The 26,878-nt window shown below is 36.5% G+C and overlaps 1 protein-coding gene across 24 annotated transcripts in view; it reads left to right on the top strand.

Annotated features, from left to right (window-relative positions):
• The window catches only part of SYNE1 (spectrin repeat containing nuclear envelope protein 1), a 447,744-nt gene that overhangs the window by 99,481 nt on the left and 321,385 nt on the right, over positions 1-26,878 (top strand). For 22 of the 24 annotated variants that reach the window (XM_026505077.4, XM_026505081.4, XM_026505085.4 and 19 more), the window contains exons 4-9: positions 7,704-7,799; positions 11,426-11,509; positions 18,161-18,253; positions 19,325-19,503; positions 23,612-23,808; positions 26,698-26,807. In XM_026505077.4, coding sequence (XP_026360862.3) covers positions 7,704-7,799; positions 11,426-11,509; positions 18,161-18,253; positions 19,325-19,503; positions 23,612-23,808; positions 26,698-26,807 — 759 coding nt within the window. Of the gene's footprint in view, positions 1-7,703; positions 7,800-11,425; positions 11,510-18,160; positions 18,254-19,198; positions 19,226-19,324; positions 19,504-23,611; positions 23,809-26,697; positions 26,808-26,878 lie in introns of those variants that run through there. The other 2 variants (XM_057310946.1, XM_057310955.1) reach the window with 2 other exon arrangements.

The following is a 26,878-nucleotide window of genomic DNA, read 5'->3' on the forward strand; positions in this document are numbered from 1 at the left end:
GGCAGGCCAGGAAGGGTTGGCAGGGTATTTTCAAAGCTCTATCTGAGAAGAACATGCAGCCAAGGATCCTTTATCCAGCAAGGCTATCATTCAGAATTGATGGAGAGATAAGGACCTTCCAAGATCAGCAGAAACTGAAGGAATTCGTGACCACCAAACCAGCCCTACGTGAGATATTAAGCAGGAGTTCTATAAAAGTAAAAAGGTCCCAAGAGAGATACAGAACAGAAATTTACAATCTATAGAAACAAAGACTTCACAGGCAACATGACATCATTAAAATCATATCTCTCAAAAATCACTCTCAATGTGAATGGCCTAAATGCTCCCGTAAATGCCACAGGGTTGCAGATTGGATAAAAAGACATGACCCATCCATTTGCTGTCTACAAGGGACTCGTTTTGAATGTAAAGATACATCCAGACTGAAAGTGAAGGGATGGAAAACCATTTTTCATGCCAATGGACCTCAAAAGAAAGCTGGGGTAGCAATTCTCATATCAGACAGATTAGATTATAAACTAAAGACTGTAGTTAGAGATACAGAAGGACACTATATTATTCTTAAAGGATGCATCCAACAAGTGGATATGACAATTATAAATATCTATGCCCCCAACAGGGGAGCAGCTAGATACACAAGGCAACTCTAAACCAGAATAAAGAGACATATAGATAATAATACATTAATAGTAGGGGACCTCAACACTCCGCTCTCAGCAATAGACAGATCACCTAAGAGAAAATCAACAAAGAAACAAGAGCTTTGAATGACATACTGGACCAGATGGACCTCATAGATATATACAGAACACTACACCCCAGAACAACAGAATACTCCTTCTTTTTGAATGCACATGGAACTTTCTCCAGTATAGATCATATACTGGGTCACAAAACAGGTCTCAACTGATACCAAAAGAGTGAGATTATTCCCTGCATATTCTCAGACCACAATGCTTTGAAACTGGAACTCAATCACAAAGAAAAGCTTGGAAGAAACTCAAACACTTGGAAACTAAGAACCATCCTGCTCAAGAATGATTGGGTAAACCAGGAAGTTAAAAATCAGATTAAGCAATTTTCAGAGACCAATGAGAATGAAAACACATTGATGCAAAACCTATGGGACACTGCAAAGGCAGTCCTAAGGGGAAAATACATAGCCATCTAAACCTCACTCAAAAGAATAGAAAAATCTAAAATGCAGTTTTTATATTCACACCTCAAGAAGCTGGAGCTGGAACAGAACAGGCCTAACCCAAGCACGGGAAGGCAGTTGATCAAGATTAGAGCAGAGATCAATGAATTAGAAACCAGGAGCACAGTAGGGCACTTCAACAGAACTAGAAACTGGTTCTTTGAAAGAATAAATAAGATCGATATGCCACTGGCCAGACTTACTCAATAGAATAGAGAAAGGACCCAAAACTAATAAAATTATGAATGAAAGGGAAGAGATCACAACCAACACCAATGAAATAGGAAGGATCATTAGAAACTTTTATCAACAGCTTTATGCCAATAAATTAAATAACCTGGAAGAAATGGATGCCTTCCTGGAAACCTATAAACTACCAAGACTGAAACAGGAAGAAATTGATTATTTAAACAGACCGATTAGTTATGATAAGATTGAAGCAGTGTTCAAGGGGCGCCTGGGTGGCACAGCGGTTAAGTGTCTGCCTTCTGCTCAGGGCGCGATCCCAGTGTTATGGGATCGAGCCCCACATCAGGCTCCTCCGCTATGAGCCTGCTTCTTCTTCTCCCACTCCCCCTGCTTGTGTTCCATCTCTCGCTTGCTGTCTCTATCTCTGTCGAATAAATAAATAAAATCTTTAAAAAAAAAAAAAGATTGAAGCAGTGATCAAAAACCTCCCCAAAAACAACAGTCCAGGGCCTGGGGGATTCCCTGGGGAATTCTACCAAACTTTCAAAGAAGAAATAGTACCTATTCTCCTGAAGCTGTTTCAAAAAATAGAAACAGAAGGAAAACTACCAAGCTCATTCATTGAGGCCAGTATTACCTTGATCCCCAAACCAGGCAAAGACCCCATCAAAAAGGAGAATTACAGACCGATATCCCTGATGAATATGGACGCCAAAATTCTCAACAAGATCCTAGCTAGTAGGATCCAATAGTACATTAATAGGATTATCCATCAAGACCAAGTGGGATTCATCCCTGGGATGCAGGGTAGTTCAACATTCGCAAATCGGTCAGTGTGATAGATCATATCAACAAGAAAAGAGTCAAGAACCATATGATCCTCTCAATTGGTGCAGAAAAAGCATTTGACAAAATACAGTATCCTTTCCTGATTAAAACCCTTCAGGGGCGCCTGGGTGGCACAGCAGTTAAGTGTCTGCCTTCGGCTCAGGGCGTGATTGGGACCGAGCCCCACATCAGGCTCTGCCGCTATGAGCCTGCTTCTTCCTCTCCCACTCCCCCTGCTTGTGTTCCCTCTCTCGCTGGCTGTCTCTATCTCTGTCCAATAAATAAATAAAATCTTAAAAAAAAAAAACCCTTCAGAGTGTAGGGATAGAGGGTACATTCCTCAATTTCATAAAAACCATCTATGAAAAGCCTACAACGAATATCATTCTCAATGGGGAAAAACTGAAAGCCTTTTCCTTAAGATCAGGAACACGACAAGGATGCCCACTCCAGCCATTATTATTCAACATAGTACTAGAAGTCCTTGCAACAGCAATCAGACAACAAAAAGGGATAAAATGTATCCAAATCTGCAAAGAAGAAGTTGAACTGTCTCTCTTCGCAGATGGCATGATACTCTATATGGAAAACCCAAAAGACTCCACCCCCAAATTACTAAATGTGAGAATTTCTTAAACTTTTATTTTATGCCAGATAGTTACGTCTGGTATCTTTTTTCATCAAAATTATTCTCTCATTCTTTTTCCTCTAAGCAGCATAATTGTTTCTAAGGGCATAAAATCAACATGTGGCAGAGCAAACATGGCCATCCTTTCATGAATAAAAATATGAAAATAGATGGTAGATAAGGCTTAAATATGTCCTGATGCTTATAGACTAAGTGGCACAAGATATTCCCCCCCCACACACACACACAGACACAATGTTAGAGAATAGGTTATTTTCCCCAAATAGAGGAAATGGTCAGGAAAAATTATGTCAAAGATACCTGTACTTTTACATTCCATAAAGATCAAGGATGAACTTTGAATCTCATTATGTGTCATTAAAGGAGTACTGATTAGCAAAAATAAAGGAGGAGAAGAAGAAAGAGAGAAAAAAGCTCTATGAAGTCTGTTTCAACCATGAGTTAACTCCCAAGGGGATAGCGAGCACAGAAGCGTGTGCAACGTCCCTGCATTTCCAGGGACTTTTAGACCCAGGCAGTCCTCTTAGAGCCAGAATTTAAGATTTAGACCTAGTTTGAGGAGAGTTGAGAGAAGGGAGTAGCCACAGAAGTGAAGTACCTCTTTCTCTGTTCTCTCTCCCATCTCTATCTCCATCTCCCCCGAGCCAATTGGGAAGTTCTGTTCTTTGTACAACCTCAGATTCAGCATGATTATATTTTGGTTCCACTATAGAATATCTAAATGTGACTGTCGAGGCTAAGGAGAATATAATTTTTTAAAATACTGCACCAAAAAAAAAGAGCTTATCACAATTTTACCTCAATAATATTAAAAAATGATAATAGTGGTTTTGAAAAGTGCCTGATAGACTTCGGCCTGGTGCTTAAAATTGAAAATTGGTAGGCAATAGGAACAAAACCACATTATCTTTGTTTTTCCATTAAGTCAGGCTCCAATTAGTTACTTTCATTCCTAACTCTTTCTTTTGGCGGCCAGTACCATGACCTGAATCCTGCCAGAGTAATCAGATTGGTGCTGTAAGTATTTATATATGTGACAGGAAAGACGTTTTACCTGAAAGGTTTTTTATTGAAACGTTGTTCCAAAAAATAACTGTGATATAGTCACAATAGTTAAGGTCTCCTCCAGTTGATCATTTGCTATATGTAAACAATTCTTTATGCAAAATAGAAGAGCAAAACTTGCCCAATATTTACTAGAATGTTTTTATTCTGATGTAATTTTTGATAAGTGTTTTGTTGATTTTGCACAATATTTACATTATATGCAATTGGATAGAGCTAATAGAAATATGAAGATCATTCTCTAGTATTCATTTTTGCCAGCTCTCTGCAGTAATGCTGGCCAGAAGTTTATTTCCCCCCTCTTTTCCTAGTTGAGTTATTAAGTAGAATTGGTTACATAATGCTTGGTCCTATAATTGTGTTGAAAACTCATGCATTACAAATTAAATTGATGTGAACATTTTTTAAACATTTTTATTTTAAGGAGAAATATTTTCTCCCAATTTCTATTTGGACTGGTAATAACCACGAGTCTACATCTCTTTACTTTGTGCAGGAAGACACTAGTGGAAAAATTTTCAGAAGCAACTCATATTTCCTATAAAAAGAGAAATTCTGCATCATGATCTTATTTGTGTGTATCTCTAAGCTTCCCAAAGATATTTGCAAATAAGCATCACATATCTCTGTTGAGTGTGACTCACTCACCATTTATATGTTTACTGCCAACTTGTGTTACGCATGGTGCCTGGCATTAGGTATATAACGATACATCCAACTTCTTTATCTTCAAGAAGCCCCCTGTTCTGAATTCCTGGGGACACAGATTTGTAAATAACTAAGTGTAATGCAACATGATCATTCTAATCTGAACAAGTATTTAGGGCAAAAGAAGTGATTTAATTCTAGTTGGAAAACTGAAAAGGATTAAGTATGAGCTGAGTCATGAAAATTGAGCAGGAATTTACTAAGTGGAGAAAGAAGAAGTTAGGGTATTCTAGGTATCTGTTCTTGAAATAAAAACCATCTACCCTTCTTTATCATGCAGACTGGAAACTTCAGTCATTCCTTCAACAAATACTTAATGAGTTCTTACTGTGAATAAGACATTCAAAAACAAGATATTTTGTGTTGTGTTACAGTCTGATTGCCTGGATGCTGGAGAACATTTTTCTTTACCCATTATAGATGTACCACATTTTAAGAGCCATTAATATGGGCATGGGGCTACAAATATATATATACAAATACACACACACACACACATTTTTTTTCTTAGAAAACTGCATTTATTCATTCATTCAGCCAACAATATATATTGAGTGCCTGTCATGGGCTCAACAATATTTAGAAGAGAACATTTACCTGGACGGAAGGATTCAAGAGTCATGTCTATTCAAACAAAATTCTGTGAGGAACAGAGGGGTCAGGATCGATCTTGGTGATGGCCATAGTCAAAAAGAAAGTAGAGAGAGAAGGAAAACAAGCTTGTGAACCAAGCAGGCTGATCAAAGAGGTTTGGGGAGGCACAGATCAAGGAGAGGTTGGTACCAGCAGTCAACACAGAGAGGCTGAAGAGCTGAGTTGCTCAGTGGTCACTGCTGACCTGATGACTGCGTCCATAAGCATGTGCAGAAGCAGCTGGAGGGGAAGGAAGACTCTGGGGCTCCAGCAGATTTGACAGGAGAAACATGAGAGGCAGAAGTGGAGTCACAGAAAATGGTCTTCAAAGTGGTGGAGATGAGTTTGTGCTTAAAGGCAGAATGGGGGAGCCCGGGTGGCTCAGTCAGTTGAGCGTCCAGCTCTTGGTTTTGGCTCAGGTCGTGATCTCAGGGTCATGTGTTGGAGCCCCGGGCTCAGTGTGGACTCAGCTTGAGACTCTCCCTCTCCCTCTGCCCCTCCCTCATCCCTACTCTCTCTCTTTCTCTGGCATGCATGATATTTCTCAAATAAATTAATGAATCTAAAAAAACCCCCAAAAAACAAAGGCAGAATGGATGAATGGATGTGATTTGGTTTTTTGTGTCAAATTTCTTGGAATTTTTATCATTTCAAGAAAATTCCCTCCTTCCTTTCATTTTCTTTATATATTTTCAGGTTAACACAGTATAAGAAAAACTTCATTTGCATTTGTTCACTGAATATATCACATATTTATTAACTTTTTACTCATTGTCAAACTGCATTTATATTATTAGAATACAAATGGACATTTTGAATGATAAACAGGCCACCTTTTTAATGATTACATATAACTAATACAATAATCTTGATTCTGACCACACTGAATAGTTTTCATTGTAGCTCATTAATAATTTTATTTATATGCTTAGAATATGAAGTCATTATTACATTTTTATATTAATTATAAGCAGTGTGAATAGTGGAATATACAAGAGAATGCCTGAAAATGAAAACTCTGTTATTTTTGAACATGTATTTCACAGTATGAGAACAAAATGTATTCAGCTGTTCATTTTATAAAGAGAGAAAATGCATTTAAAATTAGAATTGTGCCATTCAGAGACCGTAATTCATATAGTCATAAGAGAAATATAAATGCTCCCTATCAGTGGGTAGAGAAAAAAAGTCTCATTTCAATAAAACATTTGGTGATTAAATATCTCTACATGGAACTTTTCCTTTCTTTTTCTTTTTTAGAAAGAAAGACAATTGGATATAGTCAGAAATATAGCATTAGGCTTTTTTTTTTTTTTTTAAAGATTTTATTTATTTGACAGAGATAGAGACAGCCAGCAAGAGAGGGAACACAAGCAGGGGGAGTGGGAGAGGAAGAAGCAGGCTCATAGTGGAGGAGCCTGATGTGGGGCTCGATCCCACAACACCAGGATCACGCCCTGAGCTGAAGGCAGACGCTTAACCGCTGTGCCACCCAGGCGCCCCGAAATATAGCATTAGGCTTTTAACATGAGTCAGTGAGAACCAGAAAACTGTAGAGTTTGAACCCAGGTAATAAATGGAAAACTCATTCTGCAAGAAATCCGAGGACACCAGTCCTCCCCTGACCATGAACGTTAGCATCATTCACTTCTTTCCTTTCTTCTGAGCCAGGAGAAACCTTAATTCAAGGTTTAACAAAGCCCAGTATATTAGGCATTTTAGTGATCTTTATAAAAAAATAAAAAAAGAGACCCTCCATGAATTGAAAATGGGCTTTGACTTATTTTTCCAGTAGTGGTGATGGATTTGCACTGATCCATCTGTAATCTTGCACTTATGATCCTCTGGGGTCAATGACACATTTTGGGAGAAGCTGAGCTAGATTTGTCAGGCTGTGAAACAGAACAGGGCCAGCTGACCCATAGGAGATTCATCTGTGACCTTGGCTATGCTACAATGCTCCCACAGCTGGCCCCTGAGCTAAGGAAATTACTGTGGCAAGAATGGGCTTGGGTAAGCCATGGTAATGTGCTTGCCCACAGCGAAGTTGGGACGTTGGTTCAGTTTTTTTAGGGGCACCTCCTCTTCCCTGTTTAGGCCCTGCATCAGTGTCTCTATCTTTTACACTGATAGTGATCTCTTTCTCTTCTCTTACGCTGTACCGTCTCTTTGACCCTTGACAAAAATTCCTTTCTAGAAAGAAGCTGGTATGTATACAAAAGTCCAAGCATTAAGTCTCCTGAGGTTTCTCTCCAAAGGGTTATTTTTCTTCAATAATTGGTAATTGCCAATCATAGTAAAATAAAGAATTTAGGTATTTAGAAATCGTTCCTACAGATTTCACTACAATGAGTAACAAAGGTATGACAGAGAGAGAGAGAAGCATTTTTTGCATTTACTCTTTTTTTCTTTTTTTTTTAAATCTTACAGCGGAAACCCCCACTGGTGGTAGATGATCTTTTTGAAGACATGAAAGATGGTGTTAAGCTGCTTGCTCTTCTGGAGGTCCTGTCTGGGCAGAAACTGGTAACGACTTTTCCTGTGACCAGACTTGTCAAATTGCTCCCCTTTGGAATTTGGGGGTGTGGAGTTGGGAGTGTAAAGGGTGCTGTCCCTGTAAGACAAAGTTCTCTTTTTGTAGTTGGTAATACACTGGAAACACTAGCCTATCAGTCACTTGTGGGAGCAGAGAATCCATTCCCTTTCTGGTTCCTATACATGTTTAGTGGCTCTGAGACGTGATGTATAGTGGTAGCCATCTTGGAAGGCAGAGTAAAAAATCTCCATCAGTAGTTGTCATGTGTAACTACTGCCTCGGTGAGTATCCAGGAAGCTTACTTGCAGATTAACACTACCTCACTTTATAGTGTTTGCTCTCCATTTGGAAAGGATTGTTGGTCCATAACTGCGCTTTATTTATGTAGTTGTTTGTTGAAAATGAAGTTGGGAATCAGCGTGGCCTTCTTCATACACTTGTGGACGTCCTCCATCTTCAGTCATTGGTCACAGGAACAGCGGGCTTTTAGGTGCAGCAGAACCAAAGCAGAGTGAAAAAAACACATGGAGAGTGAACTACAGAATATATTTTTCTACATTACTTAATAATAAAGTATAGACAGCCTCCAATTTACAATGGTTCAACTTCATGACTTTTTGACTTCACGGTGGTGTGAAAGCAATACACATTCAGTAAAAACCATAGTTGGAATTTTGAATTTGGATCTTTTCCTGGGCTAACGACACACGGGATGATCCTCTCTTGTGATGCTGGGCAGTCGCAGGGAGCCACAGCTCCCAGTGACCCACGTGACCACGAGGGTAAAGAACCGGTATACTTACAACCATTCTGTAGCCACACAGAGACTCCATTTTACACTTTCAGTACGGTAGTGAATAAATTACATGAAAGATTAAATACTCCATTGTAAGATAGGCTTTATATGAGATGATTTTGCCCAACTGTAGGCTAACGTCAGTGGTCTGAGCACATTTAAGGCGAGCTAGGCAAAGCTGTGATGTTCGGTAGGTTAGGTGTATTAAATGCGTCTTTGATTTGCTGTATTTTCAACTTAATTTGAGTTTATCAGGATATAACCCCAATGTAAGTTGAGGAAGATCTGCATTTTGTTTCTCTGGCTTATGTTTTGTTATTTCAGAGTAGTAAAGAGGTAAGTAGTTTGCAAAGATAAACTACTTATAAATGCTGTTTTCCATAATTACAAAAAGGTACTCAGGAAATAATCTTCAAATGTTGTATAACGTTAGACACAGAGTCCAAAATTGGGAGTACCCATTTTTTCTCTATCTACCGCTTCTTGACAACAGCTACACAATCATTGTTACTTGGATAATTGAGTTTTTTAAAAGTGTTTTTACCTAAACATAAATTTCCAGTTAATTTTGTGCAGAGTCCTTAAAATAGCTTTTGTGAAAGAGTTTGTTTGTTGGAAAATTACAAACTGATAATAATTTTGTGTAAATCATTTATCTAATAGGATTCATATTACAGTGGATGTTTTCAGCGCCCCTTGTGCCATCTCAGCTCACCTCCCTCTTCAGTGAGTGAGATTTCAGACAGTGGGGGACATTGCCGTAGACTGTAGCAGCATCTAGGTTCGAATCCTGTTAACATGTCCCCAGGATTCTATCCTCATGGCTTTTATCAAAGGCACAAGTTGCTCAAGGCAGCCCTGAAGTGTAGGAAGGGTTAGTAGTCCCTAAGGACCCTCAACCAGTGGAGATGGAGTCCATGAATAAATGCTCCAGCCTGCCATTTGTAGGAGGGACAATTCTGTGACATATTTTACACCTATCTTGTAGAGTACTTGGGTCCCCAGCAGGACTGAGGCCCAGTTGCTCACGGTGGACACCCTCAGTAGCACTTTTCCTTCTTCCTTGTCTCACTCTCCATGCGTCTCCTCACTCTTACTACCTGGAGTCACCTCCTCTGTAAACTACATGCCCCCAAGTCCTTGTCTCAGGTTCTGCTTTGGGGGAGATCAAAACACATATGAAAAGTTAATTTGGAATATACACGTATATGCATGAGCTAAATAAACTGGATTAGCATTCCGATGTGGGAGTCATTGACTTGAGATATATACAGCCTCGGTTTCCAGATATTATTGGCTATCCTTATATAACCTCCTGAATTAAGCTATTTACTAGAAGGTTAAAGGAACCTTTGTTATAATTCATTTGTGTATTAGAGAGGTATATCATTCTGTATCAACATAATTTTGCTAGTGTACTTGACCAACAGAGGAAAGAAATCTTGATGGGCATTTAATTGCCAAATGAGATGATTCTAGAAAAAGTAAATATTTTGACATAACAGTCGTACGTCTGTTTAAGTGCCCTACTCATTCAGACAGAATTATAAGACCTTGAGGCTAGAAGAAATTTCGAAAAGAATCTCAGCATTCTTACTTAGTGGGTAAGAAAACTGAGACACACAAGGACAATTTCCAATTTAACCTTTATTATTTATTTATATTGAGCGCTTCAAGATTCTGAATTACATAAAATGAAATTGCTCTGAAATTATAAATAAATCTTGGAAGTGGTTATTTAAATTTTGTACATGTCATTACGGTCCAGGACCACATTAACATGAAAAGCATCATTTGAAGGAATGAGTATCCCAGGCATTTTTTTAGAGCTTTCAAAGGGAGAATGTGAGTAAGAGCATTTCCCTCAGGAGTGGTAACACTATTCAGGAATTCTATAATATCTCATAGGTAGAACTCTGTTAAGAACACTATGCTTAACATCAGGGTTCACAGAGCCTGAGACTCTGACTCTGACCGTGATTGTCTGAGAAATGTGGCCAAATGGCTTAGTGTCCTTGCACTGCCAGCATCTCTTGAGAAATCTCTATGATTTTATTGAAAGACTTAGGGTATTTTTAATTTTTAAATTACAATTCTTAGATTTCTCTACAGTCTTTGTGGAACATGTACTCTTTTTTTTAATGGATCAGGGATTCTATATCTTTAATTGCACTTAAAACATAGGAACACTAAATTTAATTTGGACTTAGGATTTTTTTAAAGAATATGATGAATTGCCATTGAAAAATTAGAAATAAGAGAAGCAATATGAATAGAGTTTAAGAACTTCAGAGGAACTTACTTCTTATACATTTTGTTAACCTTCTCCTTATAAAACTCCTTAACACTTTGCATTCAGGAGAGCCCTAACAGTCCACTTAAAAGTGCACAATAAAAGAAAGCAAAACACGAATTCAAAAAGATATATGCAACCCCATGCTCATTGCAGCTTGATTTACAATAGCCACATGCATACATGCACCATATAGCGCTTTTCATATAAATGTTTCCTCACATATAGGAGGGACAGTCTCAATAGGCAGCGTGGGAATTTTGCAAATTTCTGCTCTTGGCGTACAGAAACCTGACAGGCAAATGTGTCAACAGATAAGCTGGGAATGAGTCTTTGTTGAGTAAATTAGTACACCTTCCAAGTGCTTTGGGGATAATGCTCCTTTGTGTATCTACTAAACTTTTAGAAATTGAGTGATGTTGTTCTTGAATATTCTTTAAGTCTATTTTTAATCCATTTAAATTCATTTTATAATTATCGTTTTAATGTGTGCATTTTTGTTTATTCCTATTCCTTCCTGTTTATAGCCATGTGAACAAGGACGCCGTATGAAGCGAATCCATGCTGTGGCTAATATTGGCACGGCACTCAAGTTCCTTGAAGGAAGGAAGGTAAGAGAGAGACAAAACAAAACACCTTTTTAAACAAGAAGGTGTGGGCATACTGATGTTTTCCAGTGTTGGCTGTGCAGTAAAAGCACTGCATGTAAATTATACAGCAAGAGATTCAGTATTATTGTAAAATAATTCTATATTTACAGAAAAGTGGCAAAAAATGGCAGAGAGATTTCCTGCTTATACTTTGGGCAGCTTCCTCTAATATGAAGGACTTACATACATAGTATATGTGTGTGTGTGTGTGTGTGTGTGTGTGTGTGTGTGTGTGTATCTCATAATTATTAAAGAAGGAATTTAAAATTGGTGTGATACCATTCATTAAAGCATAGATGTCAGTCTAATTTCATCCATTTTTCCACTAATGTCTTACTTCTATCCAGGATCCCGTCCAGTAACACACCTTGTGTTGTGTTGTGGCTCCTTGGTCTCTTCCACGCTATGACCTTGTCTTTCTTTGTCCTTCATGACCTTGATAATAGTTGCTGGTCAGTTATTTTTGCAGAATATCACTCAATATGGGTTTGTTTCTTCTTTCCTCAAGATTAGATTGAGGTTATACATTTGTGGCAAGAATCCCAAGGAATGATGTTGTATTCTTCTCAGGGTATCATGTTAGTGGATATAGGATTAATAAGTCTTATTGCTGGCAACGTTAACTTCAATCACTTGGCAAGGCTTTCTGCTGTGTTTTTTCTTATGATACAGTTACTGTTTTTTTCCTTTATAACTGAGAAATAACCTAGGGGAAATAACTGAGATTATGCTAATATTCTGCTTCTCCACAAACTTTGGTTACTGATTTTAGCATTGATCGCCTTCAGTAATTATTTCTGTGATGTTTGCCTAGTGGTGATTTTTGTGTTTCCCTCAGTCCTTTCACATGTATTAATTGAAATTGTTCTGTAAGTAAAGGCTGTCCTTTCCCCCCACCCACCATTTATTTATTTATTCAATTATTTATTTTGGCATGAACTTATTCTATAATTATAATATAATAATAATGGTAATAATACTCAAATTGTTCCAGCTTTGGCCATTGAGAATTCCTTCAGGCTGGCTCCTGTACTCTCTTAATAGGGCCCCATCTTTTTTCAGGCATTTCCTCATTTTCTGGAACAACAGATTTTCCATGTTTATCTTATGCTTTCCCTGCCCCAGTTCTGGAATCAACCATTTCCCTAAGCAGGCTTTGTTCTTTTTATTAGTGAGTGACGTTTGGGTGCTGGGTGTGCTCATTGCTACTGAAATGTCATTGCCCCTAGGCCCTCTTAACAGACAGATCTAGAAAACATGAATGTTTACTAACCCAGGAATATTCATACATGTTTTCTCTCTCTTCCCCTGCCTCCTTTCTCTCTCTCTCTCTCTGTGTGTGTGTGTGTACCATCAGTTTAAACTGATACTTCTGATTCCAGTCCAATACCACAAGGTTCATTAATAGTCTTCCATGCTTATTTGTTTCTGTTTTCTGTGACAATGAGAAAACTGGCTCTCATCTATAATGTATTCACCAATTTTTTAATCCTAGTACAGACATAAAATTGTTTAAGAATTTCTGACCACAACCCTGTGAGAAACAGATTTACTCACTAGAGAACAGTGTATGCATAGGTCTTTTGGTCTTTAGTATTACAGCAGTCAGTCAAAAGACTATTTTCCAAATTTACTTAGGTAACTTTTGTTCTTTTTCACTCCCTTCAGTGTGATTATGTTAGTCTTTTGTAATAGAGTTAGATAACCAAGGTATATTCAGTTTTGAGTAATACCCCCTCACACACACATACATCCTAGTTGACTTTGATTATTATTCTTATTCTTATTTTGGGTAATGAGACATTATTATGATTCTAGAGTAAAGGTTACACTTAGAGAAGGCACTCCCTCATGATCCTTACTATTCCATTCTCATCTTTCTTCTTTCCATTCCCTATCTCATCTTAGGGAACCAGTCTCTAGCTTCTAATTTATTCTTCCAGTATCTCTTTTCTTTTCTTTTCTTTTCTTTTCTTTTCTTTTTTTTTTTAAAGATTTTATTTATTTATTTGACAGAGAGAGAGACAGCCAGTGAGAGAGGGAACACAAGCAGGGGGAGTGGGAGAGGAAGAAGCAGGCTCATAGCGGAGGAGCCTGATGCGGGGCCCAATCCCATAACGCTGGGATCATGCCCTGAGCCGAAGGCAGAAGCTCAACCGCTGTGCCACCCAGGCGCCCCTCTTCCAGTATTTCTTTTGCATAAATGAGCAGATGTATTATCATACACCCTCTTTTTTTTTTTTTTTTTTTTGGAAGGGTAACATCCTATAATACATTCCTGCACTTTGCTTTTCTCATTTAACAGTATATGCTGGAAATCTTTCAAATCAGTTCATGGAGATCTTCCTAATTCATTTTCACAACTGCTTTCGTTATCTGGATATGCCAGAGTTTATTCAACCACTGTCTTATGAATGGGCATCTAGGTTGTTTCTAGTATTTTTCAAACACAATGATGCAATTAATGGCTGTCCACCATACTTTCACACTATGAGAAGGGCATTTTCTGGGTAAATTCCTAAAAGTGTGATTGCAGGGTCAAAAAGTAAGTGTATATGTGTTTTGGTTTTTCTTTTTTGAGGTATTGCCATGCTTCCTTTCAAACCAGTAGCACCAACTGGTTTAGATTTAGTCTTTTCCCAACTTGTGGGAATTCAACTTGTGTTTGGCAGAACCAAAACCAGCTTTATAAATGGATATCCAGATACTCCTGGAAAATAGAATGATTCAACTCTTTCCTTCAAAATCTATATAGACTAAACTCATTTATTTACTACCCTAATGCATATGTGAATACTTTCCATATGACAGGAACTCTAGAAAATACAAAGAATACTTGATTCTGTTCATTGAATAATTTATATTTTGATCAGTTGGTACTATGATGAAACAATATAAAGTCCAGTCAGTTGTGCAGACTCCATGCCAAAGAGAGATTCTGGATATTAAGATGGAGTAGAAAAACAATATTAGCTTCTTATAGAATATTGGACATTGTTTCCAGATCACCTAATATCATTGTTAATGGAGTGTTTCTCTTCTTTCAGCTTCCTCCATGGATTTTTCATTGAAAGCTGAAAAAGCCATGTTGAACAAGATATTTATAGCTTTCCAAGTCATTGGGTCTCTCATTTTACCTATATAACAATTGGGTCCTACTTTGTTCTGAGCTATCCTTCGTTGGCTAGAATATAAAAACAAAATTCCTCTTGTTAATGTCTTGGAGAAAATTTAAGGACTTAACCTATAAAGGCATTGTTTGCAAAGAGGACCGAAGAGTCTTCTTTTCACAGAAGAATTGTTTTACACTAGATCATTTTCGCAGAACAACCCTAAGTAATAAAATTTGAGTGCGGGGAGGGATGAGTTTTTTAAGGCTCTTTGGTGCCCACCTTACTATTTATTTTATTTTATTTTTATAATTTAAGAACTTATGTCTCAAACGTATTTTCAGGAATTTGTTTTTGACCTTTGGACTTACTTTGCCCTCCATTTAGATTTTTTTCTTTAGATAATAGAAAATCAGTTTAGTCCTTGGATTCTAGCTTGATTTAAGGAATAATGAGGGCGTCCCTCAAATTTTACTGGATAAAACCCTACCATTGTGTTTTGTTTTCCACTTGTTTACAGGACAGTTGGGAAAAGCATACATTAGTACCTGATGGGAACCATGTAAATGTGACTCTCATGAGTAGATCCAGTACCATTTCCACCAGTTTCTTTCTCCAATGAGGTATCAGGTGGGTCACTCTAAACAGTAACAGGAGCCAATCACTGACCACCTTTCCTAAAATTTCCCATAGTGCAGACAAGGGACATAAATTTAGATTCCTATGAAGTCAGATAAGTGACCTTAACGATGAACTGAGTTAGAGGCTGACTATGGAAACAGGAGAACCGAGCAAGTCCTGCGCCCCGTCTGGAAGACAGAAGTGAACATTCAGTTCCAGCTATAGTTCCGTCAGTGAAATGCAAGCACAGGGATCCCAGATTTGCCAATTAAACAAGAGAAGTCAGCAATCTGGATTTTTATTAAAATCTAATTATTTATTTAAGTTATTTATTAAATAATACAGGTAGTTGGCTTCCTGTATCACTGGTTAGAATGACTCACTCAACACCTCATTGTAAAAAGCAACTAACATAAAGTGGCAATGCATCCACTCGTTAGGTTTTCCAATTTATCAAGAAAAGCTAGTAATCTGGAGTTTTAATCAAATTTTTTTTTGGAATTTATTCCCAATCATTGGAATATTTTTTGGAAATATCTATGGGCCTTGTATTAGTCTGCTATGGCTACCACAGCACTACCACAGACTGGATGGCTTCAATAACAGAAATTTGTTTTTTCACAGTTCTGGAGGCTGGAGGTTTAAGATCAAGATACCAGCAGAGTTGGTTTCTTCATCTCTTCCTGCTTGCAGACAGACACTTACTGACTGTGTCCTCACATGGCCTTTCCTCTGTGTGGGTGTGGAGAAAGAGAAAGAGAAAGAGCTCTGGTGTCTCCTCCTCTTCTCATAAGGACCCTAGTCCTATTGGATTAGGGCCCACTCTTAATACCTCACTTAACTTTAATTACCTCCTTAAAGGCCCTTTCTCTAAATATGGTCACATTGAGGGTTAGGGCCTCAACATGCGAATTTGAGGGAAAGACAAATCAGTCCGTACAAGCCTCTGGCTTACAAAATCAAACTTCCCCAGATTACCTGGGCCACATAAAATTGTCTAGTGCAGGATTCTCGAACATTGACATGCATCAGAATCAAAAAAGCCTAGAGATTTTGTTAAAGCAGATTCTTGGGCTGCACCCCCAAGGTCAGCAGGTCAAAGGTGAGGTCGATCAATGTGATCCCATTCTCTTTCTGGTTTCTGGGAATTTTTCATTCTCTTTGAATGTCTCTGTTGCACATCCCACACTCCTAAGAATTTAATAGCATAAGTTCCAAAAGCCCAATAAGAGTAAGTTCCATAAGCCCATTATGGAACATACAGTTTTTAAGAGAAAAAATAATTATGAAAAGCATTTTTTCTTCAGAAGTCGAGCAAAATATCTTTAGGTTCTATCGTAAGTTTAATATGTTAACTTCATAGTACAGTTGGAGCTGGATTGAGGTAGAAAATTCAATTTATCATTTTTAAAGAAAATGATGTATAAGGAAAGAAAAATAATCTGTCCTTTATGGAATGCATTAATCTTCTGGTTATTAGCATGTATTATATATCTGTGCTCTATGGATACTAAAATGGATGTGGAGAAAATTCTAGAAAAGCTGTAAACCAGAGTAATCAAAATGATTATGGACATTGCAGTAGGTTCTGTCATAAAAGGTTAAAAAAATGTGATGTTCTTTATTTTTCAAAAACATGTATTATTTGTCTCATGCTGTGCTAGATTTAAAAGAAGTAGACACATTGTAATCTATGGAAGTTCTCAATATTTTTTTCCTGTCTCTAAACCCGATGAATGAATTTCACCAGTGAGACAAAGTCCCATAGGTATATCTCAAATTATTTACAGTGATTTTTGTGCTAATTTTTACTCTACTAGTAAATTTAAACTAATTACTCCAGAGCAAAGTATTTGTGGGATGATTTTGAATCTGATATTTTTTTTTGAAGTAAACCATTTACAAACTTCTGAACTTAATTATTAATAACACATCTTATTAAATCTTGTCTGAGAATTATTGAGCTAGAAATCTAAGGAGTACTTTATTTTTTTTCTAAGTTGTTTAGGGCTTATTGAAAGGATGGTGAGCAGTTGTTAATTGTATTCTTTTGAGATTGGCTAAGATAGATTTACCATACAGTTCATTTTGCTGGGACTTAGGAAATAACATTTTTAATAGTTGGGAAGCATTAAAATAAATAATTGGAGACAACTATAGACAGGTTAACATCAATCCTGAATGCCCAAAAGTCAGGAACTGAACCCTAATAGTCTCTTCTACTTTATTATTTCTTGGCTTTCTTTTGTCTTTACAATGTATTCCCCAAATCATGCTCTAAATTTACTACCTACATTTTTATTCCCTTTGAACAAATAATTCTGATTTTGAAAAATTATTTATGTATGTATATCATCTTCTCCCTTTGTTTTTCATGTCAGTCCATGTACAGAGGATCACCGGTTAGTACAAATTTTAGAATTTTTAACTCCTGACTTTTATAGGTAAAAGAGAACATAAGTTTCATGCTATTTGGTAACAAACTTCAAAGTAAGTGCATTTTTTTAAACTACTCATCACAGTTTCTTTTAAGTTCCAGTCAACTTCTGAATGTAAAAAAATAACCTTTTTTTTACTGTGTGGTGTTTTGTTGGTAATTCCTTGCATGATGTCATATTTTTTCAACTTTAAACAATTTTTTGAAATTCATTTTATAGTTTTTTTTGTGTGTGTGTGCATCTAATGAATGCTCCTGAAATTTCCACTGAAACCATGTGCTTGTTTGTTTTAATGGCTCACTCAACTTACTCTTATCTTATGTACCACTACATAGGCATGACCAAATTGTCCAGTTGATGTCTAATAAAGCGCTAATTATTGCATAATTAGGTGGTCTATAATCTTCTAGTACATTACTAGTACAGTTTTTCTTTTTAAACAGATTAAATTAGTCAACATTAACTCCACTGATATAGCTGATGGCCGACCATCAATAGTTCTCGGATTGGTGTGGACCATTATTCTATATTTCCAGGTATTGTACTATAGCTCCCTTTTCAGTTGATATAATGTCATGAATGGAGGTAGTGGTGGAAATTTTAATAGTACTCTCATTTGTCTTACCTTTGGAGTTGCTCTCAAGTGAGCAGAAACTTGACTTTCTCAAGTACACTGTTTTTTGTTAACAAAAGCATTTCCCCTTCTTCCCTGCAAAGATGTTATATATGGAACTCCCCCAAAGAACTGTGGCATAGGCGCTCAATCTGAAAAGTGAGCAGGGCACAATGGAGATGAAATATTGGTGTAGAAAGACTCAGGAATTTTTTTTTTTGTTCTCTGGAAGGGACCAGTTTTATGTTCCTATTAGACATTACGGGGAGAAATGAACTTGCCATTCCATCTAGAACAATTGTTCTAGCCACTAGGTTGTTTTTTTGTTTTTTTTTTCAGAGATTTTATTGATTTATTTGAGAGAGAAGACAAGTGTGGGTGAGGGGCAGAGGGAGAGGGAGAAGCAGACTCCCCACTGAGCAGGGACCCTGACACTGGGCTTGATCCCGGGACCCCGAGATCATGACCTGAGCCCAAGGCGGACACTTAGTTTTTTTTTTTTTTTTTAAGACTTTATTTTTTAGAACAGTCTTATGTTCACAGCAAAACTGAACAAAAAGTACAGAGATTTCCCATTTACCCTGTGTTGGCACACCATGTGTAGCTTCTCCCCTAACCAACATCCTCCACTGGAGTGATACATTTGTTACAATTAGTGAACCTATATTGACACATCATTATCATTCAAAGTCCATAGTTTACTTTAGGGTTCCCTTTTGGTGTTGTATGCTCTATGAGTTTGGGTAGCCATTAGGTTTTATTTTATTCATTCATTCATGTGTTTAACAAGCGTTTATAACTGTGTACGATGTAGTTTTAGATGCAGTGGGAAGTCGGAAGAAGAGTACCATGTCAATCATGCCCTTAAGAATTTACCTTGTCAATGGTGTTAAAGGTGTGAATTTAAATCACTTTTAGTTGGAAAAATAAAACATCCAAGGAAAGAAGAACAAGATAATTCTTATGTTTTTGCCACCTGTTAACTCACAAACAGATTGAGGAGTTGACCAGCAACCTGCCACAGCTGCAGTCTTTGTCGGGCAGCACATCCTCTGTGGACAGCATGGTTAGCGCTGAGACCGCCAGCCCCCCAAGTAAACGGAAAGTGGCCACCAAGATCCAAGGAAATGCTAAGAAGGCTTTATTAAAGTGGGTTCAGTACACAGTAGCCAAGTAAGTACCAAGAATTTGTTTAAATTTGAAACCCTTGAATAATTTGAGTTACCAATTTATTACTGAGTGTATCTTCCAATATTGCAGAATGTGAAGAGACATTCGAATGAAGGGCTTTGCTTTAGGCTGTTCCATTCTTTTCTTGAATTAAAATATAAACAGAAATCATCACTCTAGGAAAATGCTGTAATCAACCTAATTCCTTCATTATTCATGGATCGGGCCCAATTAAGTTTTTTAAACACACGCTTTGATTGGTAATCTGAGGAGTAATTCTATTTAGGTCATTGTTTGGACTTCCTGTTTTTATTAAATAATTTTTACACAAATAAATTAGAGGTTAAATGTGATTATCTCTTCATAAGACTATTGAGTTCTAGTTAATAATAATGTGAACTAAGGTCCATATTCTGAAATAATTATATTTGTTTTTGTTTCCCCAAACTTTCTAGCAATTTTATTTTAAAATTCTTTTTCCTTGGGTCTCCTCTTTTATCTGGAATGTAGATTCCTTTGTCAACTTCAGTTTTATAGACAGTGGATTTCCTTCTGGGCATAAAAAATTTATATGTGTGTACATTCATGTGATAATGCTATATAGAAAATTACTACTCTCAATGAGTATCTTTTCATAGCAATTTCAATAGCATTTTCAGTTGAGCATACCAGTGTCTTGTGGTCAAATGTGGTCAGTGGTAAGATCTCTTCATAAAGAAGTTGTGCTTTTGTATGACTTCCTAAATGCCATGTCAAATTAACTCACTTTCTGTTTTGTTTTTGCATGCCTAAGTCTAATCTGAATCTTATTCCCTACTTCTGGAAAATAGTTTTAAACAAGTACTTATTATAAAATATTGAGGCACTAAACGTAGGGAGTTCTATTTTTAAAGTGTTTGAAGAGCAAAAATAAAGAGAAAAAATTAAACACAGAGAGGATGCAATTAGTGTTACAATTTTATATTGTTTTGTTTAACTTTTGAAGTGTGTTGGTGGTTTTCTAATTTGGGGTTTATTTTTATGATTCAACTTGTACTCAAAAATATTTCTGAAAGTAAAACTTTGTGGCTTTTTAGGATCTGTAGTAGAAATGAAATATTAAAAGCCTGACCACATTGTTGGTCTACTGTTTGCATTCCATCCATAGTGGCAATTACTAATCTCTTTTGCATCTTAATTGGACAGGGAGAAGAAATGTGCTAGGTAGAAAGAGACAGGTGACCACATGCTAGGACGTTTGTCATGATGCTATTCAATAAAACTTTGTAATAATATCAATGTGTTACTCTCTTGCCTATTGCTCCACAAAGCATTAAATTAATCAAAAATAAATTGGCTTCCACTTAATATTATAGTAGCTTAAAGTAAACTCAAATTTAATGCTGTTGGAGTTTTTCTACATTGGTTTTGTTTTACATATGATGTGTTAGCTTTCAAAGATGTGCAGGGGTCTAATGATAACTAAAAGTCATTCATGCAACTTGTATATTTGTGACATCAGTGGAAGTTGCATTTTCCTTATCTGTATAAATGTCCAGATTTATGGATCCAAGGCTTTTCTACCCATCAACATATCGGTGAGATCCATTTACTTTATAGCTGCATCAAGTGTAGAGATTTGGGGAGATGACTGTTCTCTAACATAAAATTTCTGTGATGAACACATGATTCCATTATACATACCAAATTGTTGATAATTTTTCTAAAAGCTGCTTTCTACGAAATACTATCCCATTATGTATTTTTCAAGTAACTTTTTACCTGGTATGGTTCAAAGACTTTAGAATCTGTACCCATTTCAGTATATGACATGTTTTTAAAATTATAATCTGTGAGACTCGGTGGTCTGAATGTTTATAAGTCTCACAAGACTGACCATGACAAGAAAGGACAAAATCCAGTTAAACACCAGACATATTGTCAGAATGTATTCACTGTTTTCATATAAAATTTCAAAATATGTGAGAAGCAAATAAAAATTTTTCAGTAATGCAACATAATTAAGCCTTCTCTATTTTTTTAACCAATTTTATTTCCTATCACTATATACTCTCAGACATGAAAGCATTAAATTGTAGCCTGTATCTGATATTTGCATACTTTATTTTGAGATGTCTAGGAAGAACAATTGTATTTTAAGACAAAAATTAATAAGATAATGAAATAAATGAAAATATGTATATCCAGGTCCATTCAAAATGACTTGAAGTAAATATGTATTAGAGGTCAGAAATGCCTATAAACTGGATGTACATCACTTCTTTCAGTGATGTGTCTAAGTTTCTTTAAGTTTGTATCACTTCTTTAAGTGACATATCTAAGTTTTCCTAGATTTTGTATCCGAGATTCTTAAATGAAAGGTTTGGACTAAAACTAAAACTTTTTAGGAATATCACCTACTGCTTTGATGTAGTATGAAACATTACAGGCATGCGCACATGCGTTCAACAAATACAGAAAAAGAAAATACTGAAACTTGAAAAGTTATTCTAACATAGTAATATTTAGAGAAATATTTTATATATTTCTTTTTGAAATTATCTGAAACAATAAACAAGTTGAGGAAAGTCAGAAAATATCTATCACATGATGAATATTTGCTAGTTAATTGTTTACACGCACCTTATTGCATTAAAAAATAGTTTGAGTTATCTGTGAATATAAAAACATTTTCAAATGAGGAAATGTGAGCAAAAGGAAAACGTAGGTGGAAAAGTAAGATGATGCCGGGGTAAAAGTACGAAGGGAAGAGTTAACAAGAGCACATGAACTGTTCCATCTGTGTGGGTATTTGCCCGTGTGTCAGACATTGGCTGAAAGTATTACATGCATACCACCAGAGACAGAAACTCTGAAAGAATTAAGAGGAGATACAGGATTACTTTATAATTACTGGCATCTTACAAAATTGTTTTGAAAATATGTATTTATGAAGACAGTGATGAGATCCAATGAAGCTATTTTCAGCACAAGACGTTTTATGCAAGCAGAATGTACATTGGTAGAACAGGATTTAAAGTGACTCTTATGTTTGCAGGGATAAAATTTAAGGGCACTTACCAACTTTGCATATTAATCAGTGTATCAGTCAAATATACCTTACAGTTCATGGAAATCTTGAGAATATAGTAAAAAAAAAAAAAAAGAGTATTAGGTGATATTACCTCTTCTTCATTTAGAAACAACTATAATGAAACTAATTTTTTTAAAAGGAGACTACCAAGATATTCATCCATTGAATGTCACCTAACTGATCACCTTCAAAGGCTCTAGACTTAAGCAAGGGATGTTATTCAAAGACATCTTTGTAACTTCCTTTTTTGGAGCTGCCTTTGTATATAGTTGATAAGTTACATCTAAAAAAAAATTCATTGTGAGCTCTTATCACTTTTATTTTCAACAACAAAATATTGCAACCAATTTGAATGAATTCTTAATTATCATAACTGGCTTTGAATTACTCCTAACCACCACAGAAGAACAAAGATTTTCCACCAAGGGCATTGCTCTCAAGGCAATTCCAAAAACAGTTTAAAAAACCATTTGATCAATCTGATCAGTGGGGTAAATGGAAATTTGTTTGAACTTATGTGATGTGTAGGCTCCTGTGTGACTGATTTAGATATATGATCATATCCATTTTCATTTCTTCATCCTGAAGCATTTGATATAATTCAACCATATTATCTTAGTATGTTAATACCTGTGCACATACAACACATTGTTGTTAATCATTGTCATTAGAAATGTGCTAGGTACTTCTTCAAAAATATACAGTGATGAATTACTATCAATTTCAGTGTTTTTGTAATTTTTTCTCTTTATTTTGCCAGATATGTTTTTTTCTCTATATTAGTTTCCTTTAAAAATGTGCTTTACATTGAATATCTCAATTACTGAAAAGTCTAATACAGAAAACTCTTAAGTATGGAACCTAAACGTTTCTAAAAATTTTGTTTTGCCTAATTTTTTTCCAGCAGCTAATTGCTGTAAGTAACTGCACATCAGTCATTGCTGAGGATTGGATTTTGCATTAGTTTTTGAGGACAGTGCCTATGATCTATGCGGGATGTGACGTTATTTTATTATTATTATTTTTAATCACACTAAGGCAGACGGGAATAGAAGTAAAAGACTTTGGGCGGAGCTGGAGAAGTGGGGTTGCCTTCCATTCTGTCATCCATGCCATTCGACCGGAACTAGTGGACTTGGAGAGAGTGAAAGGGAGACCTAACCGGGAAAACCTGGAGGAGGCTTTCACTATTGCTGAAACAGAACTAGGAATCCCAAGACTACTGGATCCTGAAGGTAAGTGGAGTAGTTGTTGGTTCTTGCACGCACACTTCAAATCAGTAGGTTTCTATGTCTTAAAGGCAGAAATTACAGATAATTTCTGAGACCTTATCAGAGGCCAGAAAACTTTAGGAAAGCAGGAAGAAATAGTATCTTCCTACACCAATTTTTCTTTTGGAAAATTATTCGCTACTGGATATGGGAGCAAAATATAGTCCTGTTGCTCCAAACAGCATTTTGACATTGGTGGTGTCAGCCAGGTGAAGTGTAGCAACTCCATATAGTAAGTGTGGAATGAAAGCTTTAGCAGTGTACATTTTAGGGGAAGGAAGAATGTCCAGGATGAAAGAATTTCTCTGTTTATATAACAAAGAATCTGGAAGAAGTAAGAGATTATTAATAATCTGAGATCATATTTTTAAAATGTCAGTCATTAGAAACTTAGAAATGTTGATAACCATCCAGTGTTCCAGTGTTGGTTGGGAAAACCACACAAATGGTTGACTACTATTTTTCATTAGAATTGTCTGGCACCTTTTTGGTAAGGCTGTGAATTTTAAGACATTATGGAAATGGATTAGCTCTTTCAAGCCTGCAAAAGACAATTTTGATGCCTTTAATAAACTTTAGGAAACTGAATAAATTATTTGTTATATTGAAATAAAAGGATTAAAAGTGAATTTTCCAGGGGCGTCTGGGTGGCTCAGTTGGTTGAGCATCTAACACTTGATTTTGGCTCAGGTCTTGACCTCAGGGTCCTGGGATTGAGCCCTGCTTTGGGCTCTGCTCTCAGCAGGGAGTCTGCTTCTTTCCCTCTCCCCCTACCCCTCTGCCTGCTCTCTCTCTCAAATAAATAAGTAATTTTTTTTTTAAAGTGAATTTTCCAAATGTCACAATTTCTTATTTGGTTGGTAGTTATGGATGTTTCTATTAACAAATGCAGAAGAGTAAATAGGGGGTGCCTCGGTGGCTCAGTTGGTTAAGCGTCCAACTCTTGATTTCTTTTCAGGTCATGATCTCAGGGTCATGAGATCAAGCCCCACGTCAGGCTCCATGCTGTGTGTGGAACCTGGTTAAGATTCTCTCTCCCTCTCCCTCTGCTCCTGCCCCCCCAATTAAAAAAAAAAAAAGCAAAGTAAATACAATGAAAGCAAGTTCTTTTAAAGATGAAATTTCAGAATGAGCATGTCTAACTCTAAAACAGTGTCTAAGTGGAGACACCTGTGCCTCCAGGAGTTAAGTTACAGATACCTACAAGTCCCTGGTTGGCTGCCCTGAGATGAGAGCAGCATGGAGATCCCTTGCCACTTTAGGATCCTGCTGGGGGTCCCCACAGATTCGCTACGATAGCCAAGGGCTTTCCACCTTGTTTCTGTGTACACACACACGCACACACACACGTCAGTAGTGTTCAGCTCAAGTAGAAAGCCACACACACATCCCAACCCTCAATTTCTTTTAGAGTAGGACAGCAGGAGGGTATAAATGGTTCTTTCATATCCACCAGACTAGAGAAGCTTAGTATTCCCTTTGATGATAGAACTGAGGTTGCCCAGATGCAAGACTAGCCCAGTTATAAGGTGATTTTTTGTTTTCCTAATACAAGCTCCCCCTCAAAAAGTTATTGATCTTAAATTTGTTTAATTATAAAAATTAAAAATATAAAATTAATTAATTTTAAAAAAGAAATTTTAAAAAGGTTATTTAGCTAACTGGGATGTATAAACTTTTAGGAATACGGATTAAATAGATCAATATCTATTACAACAATTAGTTTATGATTTAGTCACACACATATTTAAATGCTGTATTCCTCTATTAAATCATGTGTTAAATGTTTTTTTTTCCACTTTCACATCTCATGAAAGTTTTACACTTTCTTCATGCATGTCTTCCACATCAGTGATCTTGTCGTTTCTACAATCACCTTTGACTCTCCCAGGGAATTCCAGAGTACATGATCACTGTTTCCTTTGAAGTCTTTGAGCTGCAGCACTTTTTCAGTCCTGCACTTATAGTCCATAGAAATCATATCTCAAATCACAAGGCACGTTATAAAATATTAGGGCAGTTTATGTTTTGGTTTCCATGGCTTTTGTAGGTTTTTTTTTTTTTTTTTGGTTAGATATTTGTAAATTCCAGATATAGTCACCTTTTCATTGCCTTTAAAAGGGATAGTTAAAAGGTGATTTAAAACATTCAATCCTTTGTATGTTGCAGTTTTACCCCCTATAATTCTATAATGATTAAATGTGTATAAATACCTTTGCTTGATTTTTACTGGTTTTATTAGTAAACATCTATACATTTAAAAATATATTTTCAGGCTCTGTGTTTCCCTCAGAGTACTTGACTGTTCAAAGTGTAGTAATTTAGAATCATGCACAAGGGAGAAGGTATCCAAGGAGTTGAACATAAGGCATCTCCCTCTTTTCTAAAATAAAATTTGGGGGGGGAGCTTATCTATTTGTCCAGATACAGTATACAAACTCTATGGGCACATCACTCAGTGCCACACCTGTAAGCATATTTTACTACACGTTCACCCCAGTTCTGAAATTTACATAGTATTTTTCTTTTATTAACGATATAGAATGTCTGAAAATCCATATAGTGTCTCAGATTTCTGGTGAATTAATGTTGAGATTATTTAAATGAAACATGTATTACTGTCCTAAAGGTCCGTAGTTAAAATGTGTCATCTTTCTGTGTCATAACATTCCCATCATGTGTCATCCACACTAAATGGGTTTGCCCTCCCTCACCATCTTGAAATATTAATTCTGTTTTTCTTCTGGACTAAGGACAGCATCTTTTGGCATATTAGCTAGATTTCAAAGTTTGTGTTATTAAAATATAAAGAAGGCTAATAAACCTATTCATATTTGCTTTTGGTTGCTCCAGATGTTGATGTGGATAAACCAGATGAGAAGTCTATTATGACCTATGTAGCCCAGTTCCTGAAGCATTACCCTGACATCCACCATACAGGCCCTGATGGGCAAGAGAATGACGTAAGTATTTTTTTCTTCGAGCACTGATAGTGCACTCAGTGATAGTGAGTGACTCAGGTGTTTAAACATGG

This window comes from Ursus arctos, unplaced genomic scaffold (assembly GCF_023065955.2).
Source record: "Ursus arctos isolate Adak ecotype North America unplaced genomic scaffold, UrsArc2.0 scaffold_13, whole genome shotgun sequence".
Classification (NCBI taxonomy): Eukaryota; Metazoa; Chordata; class Mammalia; order Carnivora; family Ursidae; genus Ursus; species Ursus arctos.